The following is a 13,040-nucleotide window of genomic DNA, read 5'->3' on the forward strand; positions in this document are numbered from 1 at the left end:
TCGGGGAAAAGGGTGTCGTGCTAGGATGTAACTGCTGGGCAAATTACCCTGAAATAAATGAGAGCAGACACGGGGACAAATTCTGATGGCACTCGTGCCTCCAACAAATTTTCATAAACTGCATTTGAAAGAAAACCTTTGCTTTTATGCAGTAAAGACGAAGCAGCGTGTCCTAGCCCAGCCATGCAGGTTGCAGCACGTGCGACGTACCCTGATTCCCTCTCTGCCTGTTTTTTCTCTCTCTCTCCCTTCAGATGGCCAGTAACCCGTGTGCCCGGCAGCCCCGGCCTGCACTCGGCAAGCCGGCCGGACTCAGCCCCTGCCACTGAGGCAGGGAGGAGGGAGGAACCGCCCCGGCCTGCGCCATGGCCTCGCCCCAGCGGGCCCGCCACGCCGGCCCTCCCGATGGAGGCTGGGGGTGGATGATCGTTGCCGGCTGCTTCCTTGTCACTATCTGTACCAGGGCCGTGACGAGGTAAAGCGGCTGCTTCTTGTCTTTCTGACCTGTTCGTGGCATTACCCCTTTTTCTTTTCCCCTTAGGAAGAGGATTTGGGATCTCCCCTGATGTCCCACAGCCGCAGGGGCTGTCCTCGCTAGCTACAAACCTCTCTCTTGCTACGTTTTTAAAGGCTTCCTGAAATCCCTAAGGCTGTGGGGACGGCTGAGGGATTATGAGCCCTCTGGTTTTAGTCTCACCTCCTCTGACAGCTGCTCTGTCTCTCAACACCCTCTCCTTGATTTTTTTCAGAATCAAAGACTCAGGCAGGCGGCGTTCTTTCAGGCTGTGGTGGTTTGGTCAGGGGCGGGCGGAATCACGCAGGGTCTTTTTGGGTCTGCTGTGTCCCTCTGACCCCACAGCCGTGCTTATTTGTGCTGGTCCCAGTGGGTTTGCTTGGCTCCTGAGTCTATCTGAGAAACCTGTAAATACCCCCTTCCACTGCAAACATTTCAGGTACCATCCTGCCCGAGAAGGTCCATGCCCTAGAGAGGAGGCCCCTCTCCGCACCCTTCTGGTATCCAGAATATGTAGAACATATTTTCTCAAAAAGACTCCTCAGAAATAGAAAGAGCAGGAATAGACTGCTGCCTTGCATTAACGTAATGTATACATCTGGGGTGAGATTGCTTCCACAGCTGCTGTTGGGTGACTTTGATGTCAGCTGGAGACACAGGAGCCTGGTGTGTGTGAACATGGACATTTAAGCTATATTAAGCAGAGAGATAAGCACCCTGGTAAGTGAGGAACACTGAGACAGTGTCTTGTTGGACAGTCAGTGTAATGTAAATACAGTGTTTCCTACCTAAATTTTACATTTCTTTTAAAATAAAGCTGCCAGGTTTAGGGATCTAAAGTCTAGGTTCTTGGAGTCAACAGCATAAAAGGGATATGGAAACCTTGATGCAGTGTTAATTTATGTACACAAATGTACCAATTCCATAATAACGGTAGAGACTTCCTAGTTGGATTTAATTCCTTTTTCGTGTGTGAGATGTGTTACATCCAAGAAATCATTTAATGACTGGCACACATCTAGAGTATATACAAGAATGAAGTATGTGCGAGAAAAAAAGCTGAAGAAAGTGGTTATTCCAGAATGAAACTATGCAGTCTTTTAATCCGTTCTCCTGCAGAGAGAGGTAGAACAGTAACACTCGTTAAGCAGAGCAAAATAACCTCTCCTGGAAACATTTTAATAAACTGTTGGAAGGTCCATGGGCTCCTGCTGTGTTTTGATTCTCTGTTCATGAGGAGTTGCTTTTCACTTGCTTTGCACTTGTGCATCCATGAACACACAGCTATAGGTGGTGTTGGCTCTATAGGTACTATGCTGGCCCTGCCCTGCCAGTTCGTGCAGATGTGTATGCCACCATGAGCGAGCAACCAGGTCAGTGAAGAACTGGGGAGCTGGGGCTTTGTGTACCAGGGAAGCAACATCATGATGTGGGCTATAAATTGCTGGTCATAATTACAACTTCAATTTCATTTCAGTTAAAAATAATATGAGTTATAAAAATCTAGCAGCAGATACCACAGTGAGAAACATGGTATTATAAAATTCATAACCTCTCTGGAGTAATTCTCTGTCTGAATTAGGTTCTACATCAGCCTAATTGTCTACTCCCACTGTTGGGCTAATAGTTGGACACCAATTCAGTTGTTGCCAGTGCAAAACAAGGATTCTTCTCGGGCTGAATCACCCTAGCCTAGGGTGCCTTACACAGAGTACTGTTGGAATTATTCAACTTGCACACATCATTTCATGTCCTGCCCCTCATGCATAAGGTAGCCCTTCATTTCCAATATCCCTTAGAAACTATTTAAAAATTTCTTCATCTCATTGGGATTTAGGCAAACCACAGATTTGATTTTCCTGGGAGCTGGAGAGGACCTTCAAGTCGGTACTCTTTATACCTGAGGAGCAAGACCAGTGTTTTCTGTGATGCAAAATATCCCATGTTCAACAGATTGGTGTTCATGTTTTCTTTCCTAGGTGCATCTCCATTTTCTTTGTGGAGTTCCAAGCATACTTTGGGCAGGATTATGCCAGAACAGCTTGGATCCACTCCATTGTCGACTGTGCTACAATGCTCTGTGGTGTGTATTACCCTTTTAAGACTAATGTGGCTGCTTTTTCTTCAGCTCCATCTGGTTTTAGTGTGTTCACAAGTTGGTGGAGTCAGCTGGGAAAGATAGATCTTGTAGGCTCTCTGGGGTATGGTATATCCAAGCTGCTTCCCCCAGCATGGTTGTGCAGGAAGGGAGTGTCTTCATACTCCAGAAAAGCAGCAGACCTTTGTTTTGTCAAATGATCTAAGTTTTCAGAAATGTACTTTTGTTGAGGTCTAGTGGGACAAGTCGTGTTTGAGAGCTACTAACTGAGCGCTTGTTTCCTTTGCCTTTTGATTGGAATCATATTTGAGTCTTGGCACAGGATGTACATCTTGCCTTCAGATCAAGTCACAGTCACCCTCCTTTTAGCAAACTTGTATGTTTACAAATAGTCTTGTCCCTTAGAAGAAAATTCACTGTTACTAAAAATGACATGCATCAATGCAGCAGTTGTACCGAATTTCTCATGGGTTTACTTTAAGACTGTACAGCTGGGTGAAAATCCATGCCCTAATCCTGTGGAAGAGGGTTAATCCATGAGAATTGCTATGAAAGCACAGGGTCACAGCTGGAATAAAAGAAGCTCTCTTGTGTCAGCCAGGTTATATCTTAGGAAAAAAGAGAAATAAGGATAACTTTTTCCCAGCATTGCAGGTAGCAGAGAGGGAGAGGGCTGGTGATGATGCCCCATGGTAGAGGCAGGGTGATCTGGGAGCCATCAATGTTGGAGAAGTGCAGGAGAGGGGTGGCAGCCCTGGAGATGGTCCAAAAGATGTGAGATCTCTTCTGTTTGGGTCTGATGCAGAGCCCACAAGGCTAGGGAGGAGCGAGGAAGGACGCCTGCAGTTACTGAGGGCTGAAGTGCAAAATCCAGGTGGGGAGAGGTCTCAGTGTTGTAAGCAGGAAGCAGTGAACAGTGTGGGCTGTTGCTGTGGCCTCTGTTGACCCCAAAAACTGCAGAGTATCTGTGTCCCGTAATTACTTTGATCTACTAAAATGGCTGCTGAGAAAGCTACTGTAAATTTCAGTTTTATCCTGACTTTCAGGAAAATAATTTTTAGAAGTTTTTTGGTGCTCGCACCATTGTGATAGGGGGGATGTTGGAAGACCACTCGGGGTAGCTGTGATCGCCGTTTTCTCCTGCTTGCCTACTGCTTCCCTTTCCTTGATGACTGTTGTAACAAACTGTGTGTGAGGACCTGCCATTAACTACCAGCTTTATTTGTTTCTTTGAAGCCCCACTTGGGAGTTTAATCAGTAATCATGTATCCTGCCAAGTTGGTATCATGCTAGGAGGCCTGCTTGCATCTACTGGACTGATTTTGAGTTCATTCGCCACCAGCCTGGAACATCTCTACTTATCGCTAGGAGTCCTTACAGGTAGGAGGCATTCAGCCCCTTTGTTCCTGCCAGGAAAACAACATGGGAGTGTTAAAAATGATGGTCCTTCCTTTCAAGAGGGGTGATCTCTTCTCCATGTCATATTGCCACTGCACTGGTCAATAAAGATAACTCAGACCTGTTCCCCTCATTGTAAAAGAGAGGCTCTGGCTGCCTTGTGAGGGTTTCAGCACTCAGTGAGTCTCATACAGCCCAAATGCAGCATACTGCAAAAGCAACTCTTTGACTTCTGTTAGAGAGAGGACTATGGATGAAGTTCTGAAATTATGGGGGTCAGGAAGGACTGCTGTTGCAGGTGATACACAAAAATGTTTCCTTTTTTGCCTGTGATTTGGGAAGAATTTGTTATGGTAGGAGTTCTAGACTGTCCCAAAATATTTGCATATTAAAAAAAAAAAAGTTTAAATTGAACTGAAAGAGTAAGCAGGCAGAGGAGCACTGGGTAAATACGTGGTACCTCAGCTGTGCACCTTATTTTTGTCTGCATTACATTCCATTTGAAAAGCAAACAAATTGCTGGTTGGTAGTGTTGCTGTAGCAGCTCCTCCATTTGTGTTCAGGTATGGTGGTAAAAAATATCTTTGCTCTGTCCTATCTCCCCATGTTTGCTGTGCACAGAGGAACTTGAGAGGTGCCCACGGTCACACTGACATTCCATCCTCATTAATACTGACCTGGTAGCCACGGTGATATAAGCCCTTGTACTTGGTCCCCTGCTGTTTAGTAACAAGTTGGTGGAATTACTGCAGTTCACATGCTGCCAACAGCTTATTTGTTTTTTTTTTTAAAAAATAAAATCCTTATTGTAGTGCATGCCACTCCTGTATTACAATGTTAATCTTTGACAAATGTGTTCATAACAAATAAAAAGGCTCCTTGTAACTCCAGAGAGTGTGCCACATACCATGCTAATGCCACTGAGGCTTCCTTAGTGAGAACTGCTGTGAATACTGAGGTGAAAAAGCAGTAGTGCTTTGTACATGGAGTTGTAAAGAGCCAATTCTACAAGCAGTGAACTTCTAGTCTGTGGGGACTGATTAATGGAGAGATGAACTGTTTGTAAAGGCTAGAGGTGCTGCCCCAACCCAGGGAGGAGGTGGGAGCATAACTGGTGAAGGTCTCAATCTATAAAAGCCGCAGGACTTGAAACTGTGAGGAGTGAAGCAGAGGTGAGATGGGGGAGTGGCAATAAGCAGCAGAGTTCCTTCTAAGAGGTATGAAAATGTTTTCAGCCCCAAACTTTGCATTTCCACTTTTGACAGGACATTTATTGGCTTTTTTGGGGACCTATTTCCCCCTGCCAACTAGCTAAAAAATAAATGGTGTGTACACCAAATAGAGTATGATTTTCACAGCTCTTGAGTGATGATGAGCTACAGCTCAGGGCTGCTCCTCCAGCAATTCTGCCCACACAGGTCCAACCCCAGCTCTCTACCCTGCTTCTCCCCTCGCTTCCTGAGGGGTGCCAGAGTGGGCACCCACTGCCCAGAGCCCCTCTAATCCACTTATGCCGTCCTGGCAGGCTTAGTGCCCACCCAGCACAGTGCGGCCTTTGAGGAGGACGTGGCAAGCTGGTTACGGCACCGGGTGATTATCTCCTCTATTGGCAAGTTCTGCCAAAGGCAATGGGGACCATTTTACCCTCAGTGTAGGACATGCTCCAAAACCCTTGTCAGGAGCTCATTTCTGCAGCTGATATGTTTTAGTGTTAGGGCAAGCATTTGATGATTAAAATCTGCTCTCTGGTTCTGCAGCAGAGACCGCAATCTTTTTCCCAGTCCAAGAGATGGATCTTATTTGTTTACTAAATTAGTCATGGCTTTGTTTTTTGAGGCTTTTCCCCCCCTCTTTACTTATAGGCAGGGGTTTAAAATGGTCAGGACTCCAAGCAGCTGCTGCTTGGAGTTTGTTTAGCTGACTAAAAAAGGTTTATTGTAGAATATTAGTAACAGAGACAGACTCTTTGTACGGTGTTTCAGAGACCTGAAAATTAATGTTCAGGGTTGCAACAGACCAAAACACAAAGTGGTGCCTCATCAGGCCAGTGTGCCCAGTGCCAGCATCTGTGCAGACCCGGGGGCAAGACCTCATCTTGCATCCAGGAGGGGCTGACACACTATTTCTGACGTTCATTCATCGTCCTTGTTCTTGTTAAGTGAACCCCATCACTTCTTTCTGAGCATTGTTATCGTGGATTAATGATGATCCGTTAGGTTTGTCAAGTCAGTGACCCTGACAGAGGAAGAAAGGAGTCATCCTGGTTTGTCCTCACACTGTGACTGAGCTGCGTGATACATAATCAGAAAAAACTTCCTGTTAATTTGTGCTAATGAAAGTAGGTTACGTGGTTTAATTTAATGTGTTCCATGTGTCATGCTCAGTATTAAACCATCTGCACTGTGCTCTCTCTTCTAGGACTTGGGTTTGCACTCTGTTATTCTCCAGCCATTGCGATGGTGGGCAAATATTTCAACAAAAAGAAAGCGCTGGCGTATGGAATAGCCATGTCAGGAAGTGGAATTGGTACCTTCATCCTGGCCCCTGTTGTCCAGCTTTTAATCGAGCAGTTTTCCTGGCGTGGAGCTTTACTCATACTGGGAGGTTTTGTTTTAAACCTCTGTGTCTGTGGTGCCTTGATGCGGCCTATTGCTCTTAAGGAGGACCGTAAAACTGCTCCTGAGTCTCTTGAACAGGATTATGTCCCCGAAGCGCAGAAGCAAGGCTTAAAGCAAATGTCCATCTGTTCACCTTTAATCAAAGCGTGGTCTCATGAATGTTTATGCTACTGTTCGTGGAAGGAATATGACTTTTTACTGATGCCAGGCTTCATGGTGCTGGCAGTGTCAGTTTTATTTATGGCATATGGCTGTAGCCCTCTTTTTGTCTACCTAGTGCCTTATGCTTTGAGTGTTGGAGTAAGTCATCACCAGGCTGCCTTCCTCATGTCCATCCTTGGGGTCATAGACATCATTGGTAATATCACCTTTGGATGGCTAACAGACAGAAGGTAATGGCTTACAGCTAAGCAAGTGTAAGCTTTAGCTGGTGGGAGGCTGGATGCAAGTGACATGTAATACATATAAAAGTTAACATTATGGACTTTTTCTGTAGGATGTGTAACTTTAAAAAAAAAAAAAACACCAACATGCAGTCTAACTTTCTGAAATGCTTACTATTTAATGTTTTTGTCTGTTCTGAGTTTGTTGAATACTGCTGGTTTAATTTCTTTTTTTCCTGAAGAAATGATGTGTTTGTGCAAAGCTCTTGCATTTGACAGTGGAAACGTAACCCCCACCTGAGGTATGTTGAGCGTGATCCTCTGTACCTATTTCCTAAAGGATGTCACTCTACTTCCTCTGCCTTCCCATCTCTTTTGTGCTGCTGGGGAGGCACAGAAGTCATGGAAAAGGGTCAAAGGTCTGGCCCAACACTGTCAGGCATATACTCAGAAGAACTGACCTCAAATTGTTACACGTTTTCCAGTATATGAGAATTCGCCATGCTTTGCTAACTCAGCTCACTGCACCATCTGCGTGCAGCATCTGTAACATCAGTAGAGACTAGCTAAATTAAGAAGGATTTTGATTTTTTGACACATCCTTTACATGTATTCAGTTTGTGGGGAAAAAATCAATCATTGGTTTTGTGGGGCAGGGAGAAAGAGAATGGCCATCTCGCTTAGCTCACGCTAACTCCAGTGTTTGAGGGCTGATGAAAAGAAAGACAGCTATGAGAAGTATACTGTAATATTTTTTTTGTATAATACTGGGAGCACTTTGCTGAGCTGGGATGTAAAGCCTGATGGAATACTGCTTTGAACATTGAAACTTCAGAGGGCTGCAAAATCCCGGCAGCGGAGTGGCTCCCCTCACTAGGGGCAGCCCGAAGAAACAGCAGGCAGTATGGGCTGCTGCTTACTAGATGTTTCTGCAGCTGTAGGTCGGCAGCTTTCCCTACTTGGGCTCGTCAGTGTTGAGCTTCTAATCTTGAAGACTGTATAAGAAAATGGACTTAAATTTGAGCTATATAAAAGAGAGACTGAAGTGCTGCATGCCAGGGTATAGACACTGAGATGCTGTGTCCAGTGATAACCTTTTTCTCTTCTGTTTTGAAATTTGCAGGTGTCTGAAGAAGCATCGGCATTTTTGCTACCTCTTTGCTGTGGGAATGGATGGCCTCTGTTGTCTTTTCCTGCCGGTTCTCCGAAACTTCCCCTTGCTTGTGCCTTTCTCATTTACCTTTGGCTACTTTGATGGAGCCTATGTAACGCTGATCCCTGTTGTGACGGCAGATGTAGTGGGAACTTCTTCCTTATCATCAGCACTGGGTGTCGTGTGTTTTCTGCATGCCATACCATATCTGGTGAGCCCACCTGTTGCAGGTCAGTTCACAAATGACTTTCCTATAATCTGAATCTTATCACTACTTCAGATTTACCTGTTGGTATGATGTGGGAGAGGAAGGACAGCAAATGCACACTGAATGTGGAGGTAGCCCCTGGGCAGGGAGATAACGCACCTAGACCTTCATAAGACTCTAGATCCCACTTAAGCCTTGATGGGATAATTTCTACATAGAGAATGAGCTGAAATTTAAAAAACAAAACAGTATGGAATGGGGCTCCTAAGAACTGTTACATCACCACTTCATGTAGTTCAGAAATTGTGCAGGTAGAAGGAACAAAAGATTTTGCTGTAAAATTACACGATTTTGAAAATGTTACCTAAAGAGGGCTTCATTCCAAGGGCTTTTTTTTGGGGGGGGACTTAGTATTTTCATCTCCAGACTGCTTTGAACAGGTGGGTGAGACAGCTTTACTACTGTTTGGTCACAGGCTCATCACTGTAATATCAAACTATCACTTTCTCCACCAGTTCCATTACAGTGAAGTAAGGATGAGAGCTGTACTCCTATTACTCTTTAGAAAGAACTTGACAGAGTTTTGAATATTGTGGAAGGACAGAGATCTTTTTTCAAACAGCCATGTATATATATGTCTTGCATATTTTGTCTGCTGTTCACATCAATTCCCAATTAATCTCTGCTTCTGAAGCTTTTAATTTAATTTTCCATAGCAAAAAATACTGCAAAATTGAATTATTTTAAGTGATGCATGAGCCTAGAGCATAGCTCACTAGAAGTTTCTGTATGAGGATCTTATGCATACAATATTTAATCCCAGGGCTCTCTAAGCATGTCAAAAGACTGCTAGTTAAATCTATGCAGTTGAAAGATGTTTGTTTAGTTATTGTGGTGATGACTGCTGTGCCTTTTCTCATGAGTTTGACCTCTAAACAAAAGCCCATAAAAATCTTATCTGCCTGCTGAGGGCAAATCCCTCCCTGCCTCAGGATGTAAAAGTGTAGTGACAGTGATATAAACCTGTATTGTTTGATTGTATTTATATGTGATAACTCCAGAAGTTTATAAAACTCCTATTGATCACAGGATTTGTAAATTATTAGAATTTTGGTGGGCCTTTAAAAACCCATGACTTGTTTTCCTACAGGTTGGCTTGTGGACACAACTGGCAGCTACACTGCATCATTCCTCCTGTGTGGATTTTCTATGATATTTAGTTCAACATTATTGTGCTTTGCAAGACTAGCAAAGAAAATCAAAAGAACGCATTTGTGGTCACTCACCAATGATACTGGCACCAAGCAGCACATCTGGACAAATGGAGCAATAGCTTATTCTGTCACAGCAGAATTAGACCAAAAGGATGTTGAATTTTTGGCTGCAGATACAAACAGCTACAGCAACAGATGACAAGCGCTGTCAGGATTCAGCACTGCACAGCCGTGACTGAGACGGAGGTGGTTCTGTAGTGTTACACTATTGAAGATATTACTCCTGTGAAACAAGGCACCTCTCAGTTAGATTTTTCTGTCATGTCTTAGTTGGCAAAAATCTACATACAACAACAGTAATACCAGGCTAATGCAGTAATAGAAGAAAGCTAGACTGATAATAAAGAGAGTTTGTAGGTACAAATGTTCACAGATTTATTTGAAATCCAGTATGTCGACTCCACAGGTAATCTCAAAGATGGTAATTGGCTATAATCCAAAGAAAACTATAAAGTAATTAGTCACCAGCACTGAAGTTTAAATTATTTCAGAACTAGTATTAATGAAGTAAGCTTTTTGGTCTTCTGGTCTGTCATGTTTCAATGGATTAATCACACCACCAAAAAACCTCCACATTTATCAGTCTGCATTAAACTCTTTGCAAATAACTGTTTCAGATGCCAAAGTTTTGTTTTGTTTTATTTTATTTTTTAGAAAATCTGGCAGGAAACTGTGATTTATGCTGAAAGTATCTCTGGAGCAGCTTTAATTTTTATAGTGTGCCTGAATTTTGTATATAAGTTGCAACTTAACTTCAAATATGGCTTTAGACCTATTTTAAGCTGTCCCTGCTCACTGCAGGGGGGTTGGGCTAGATGACCTCTAAAGGTCCCTTCCAACCCAAAGCATTCAGTGATTCTGTGATTCTATTTTTCTATGCCCCCTACAGCAAAATTTTGAGGTGGTTGCTGCTTTTTTTTTTCCTGGATATCTTTAAATCTTGAATTTCTAAACATTGACATTCCAGGTATGAGCCTCCAGCTGATCCTTGTCTGGGAGGGTAGAAGAGCTGCTGTGGCTCCTCTGCTATCTGAAGAGGAGTAAATTTGTGCTGGGGGACAAGGCATGTTGGTAGACAAACCTGCTTTAGCTGCATTAGTTGGAAGAAGCCCAAAGGCAGCCCAGGAGACCGGAGGAGAGGCTCATGTTTTTCCAAATACAGAGCCTCTTCCTCCTGTAAAATCAGCAGCTGTTGAAAAAATTTAGAGTCCGTGCAAGCAGATGACCGAGAAACTGCCCACTCCACAGGCTATTAGTAAACAGGATGTTGGCAAAGTTGTTTTTGCGTATTCCAGTGGCAAGTCTGTCTCTTCTTGGACCCAGGAGCTGTATCTTCAGATGCTGCAAATTACTCATTTGTGCCAAGTGAAGAGCTGATCAGATCACTTGTTCTGGATGGCCAGAACACAACAGCTGCCATTTTCCAATGGTTTCCTGCTACTTCTGCGAGGAATATACTACAGCTGGCTGCTTCACAGGAGCTATAGACTCAATGTAGCTCTAGCATTGTAGCTGTAGGGTAAATTACAGATGTGATGATTTAATAAATAATGGGATGTTTCTACATTTCCAGAGTGAAACTGTTGTCAGCAATGGAGGAACTTCACATTCTGCAATGCAAATCACTTCTGTGTTTTGATGCTGTATAAAGCTGCATTCATTAGCTGTTCATTAGCAAATTGATCAGAGTCCAAATAATTTTTATCAGTGCTGAACTAGTAGTTTTGTTAATCGTCTGCAGTGTATTCAATGGTTGCTCATAGTGTCCTATTCCAGTCTGTGCCTCAGAAGGGAAAGCAAAATAGACTGATGTTCACAAATTTGATTTAGATCCAAGAGTACAGCCATAGTGGTATGATGTATTTTTTTAATGTATGAATAGTATGTGTATCCAGTAGTTCTATTATTCATGTGTATTTCAAATATAACATATTAAAATTGTTTGACTTCAGTTGTCTGTGCTCAAACAAAGCATTTCTTGCTGCCCTGCTTCAGAAGTGTGGTCAGAGCCAGTAGCATGACTTACATGCACAGACTACAGATTTAGAGACGGGAGTGCAAAAACTGCTTAAAACTAATGACATAACCGACATAACCTTTTTTCAGCTCTGCATGGCAGGTGAGTCATGGACCCGAATTTTGATTTTTAACATACGTTCATAAAAAAAGACAAATTATCCATAAGTATTTCTTAATGAGTTAGGAAGAATATGCACATTTGGGAGGAAAAAAGGGCGGCTTTATTAATTAGTAGTGGTGAAGATACTGGTTTAGCTCTTAATGCAAAAGTTTATATCAAAAAGTAGGGAATATGTGGTCTACAAAGAAGATAAGCTATTTCAACAAGTTATAAGTTGTGGCTGTCATTTACTTTACAAAAAAATTACTTTTTTTACCACATCATGACATGTCAGCAGTTGTTCATGCCAGAACTGCATATTATAAAAACCTGTTGGAATAATACTATGTGCATTTTTATCCCAGTAAACAATACTGTGTAATACATTATTAGCTTTTTTTTTTATTTCAAGATATTTTTTCATAGGCTTTTCCTGGTTTGTGTTTAACTTTGTTTCTTGTTTTAAGTATCTAATTCAGCAGAAAACATTCAACTGATTTTATACATAGACCTTTTGTAGGAAATGATAGAATTATTTCAGGGTTTTCTAACACTGTTTCTGCTCTGAATTAAGCCAATGGACAAAAGCTTATATACCCGAATGATGCTTTCTGTGCATAAAACACACTGTGAAATATCAACCCTGTCATGGATCTCCCGCGCTCAGATACTGAAGGAAGGAAGCATAACAAGAAATGACCTGCAAGTGGAAGAAATGGGAATACAATCCAGGTTTGCAAAACCTCATGCCAAACTTCTACACCCTGGTCCATACAACCCAAACTGAGCAGCTCATCTTCATCCTGCCATGTGAAATGTTTCAGGTGGCACATTATAGAAGTCTCTGGATTACACCATTTTTAAAAAATGATTTATTGTACCTGTGATGTTTTTTTAGAGATTATAATATTCAGACTGTTCTCCACAGAGGCTATTTCCTGGTGTGGCATGGTGTAGCAATAGGCAGAGATACCTGGGCTAGTTGGGAACAATTTCCCCAGCTACCACTGCGTGTTCCCACCAGCCCTGATGAGCACTGATGGATACGAGCTTGAATGGAGCACTGCACCGCTGAGCCTCTCTGGCTTCCTGGGACAGTGTGGTCTGACTTGGCTGCGGTAACATCTGTCCGAGACAGAAACAGACGGATTCTACCTCAGATGAATCCTGCCTGGGATAATACTCTATTCTGTGCAGTGAATGGGAATTCAGTGTGAGTGAGTGAAACTGCTTACAACTGCTGAAATTATTCCATCTGTTTCCATTCCATGAGGT

At 43.0% G+C, this 13,040-nt stretch overlaps 1 protein-coding gene across 1 annotated transcript; it reads left to right on the plus strand.

Annotated features, from left to right (window-relative positions):
- The first annotated feature begins 365 nt into the window (after positions 1-365).
- On the plus strand, positions 366-9,785 carry SLC16A12 (solute carrier family 16 member 12). Its single transcript, XM_075717857.1, has 6 exons — positions 366-475; positions 2,494-2,597; positions 3,849-3,992; positions 6,429-7,020; positions 8,135-8,394; positions 9,523-9,785. The coding sequence occupies exons 1-6, from the start codon at positions 366-368 to the stop codon at positions 9,783-9,785; spliced, it is 1,473 nt and encodes a 490-aa protein (XP_075573972.1).
- Positions 9,786-13,040: the final 3,255 nt, after the last annotated feature.

This window comes from Pelecanus crispus, chromosome 10, assembly GCF_030463565.1.
Source record: "Pelecanus crispus isolate bPelCri1 chromosome 10, bPelCri1.pri, whole genome shotgun sequence".
Taxonomy (NCBI): domain Eukaryota; kingdom Metazoa; phylum Chordata; class Aves; order Pelecaniformes; family Pelecanidae; genus Pelecanus; species Pelecanus crispus.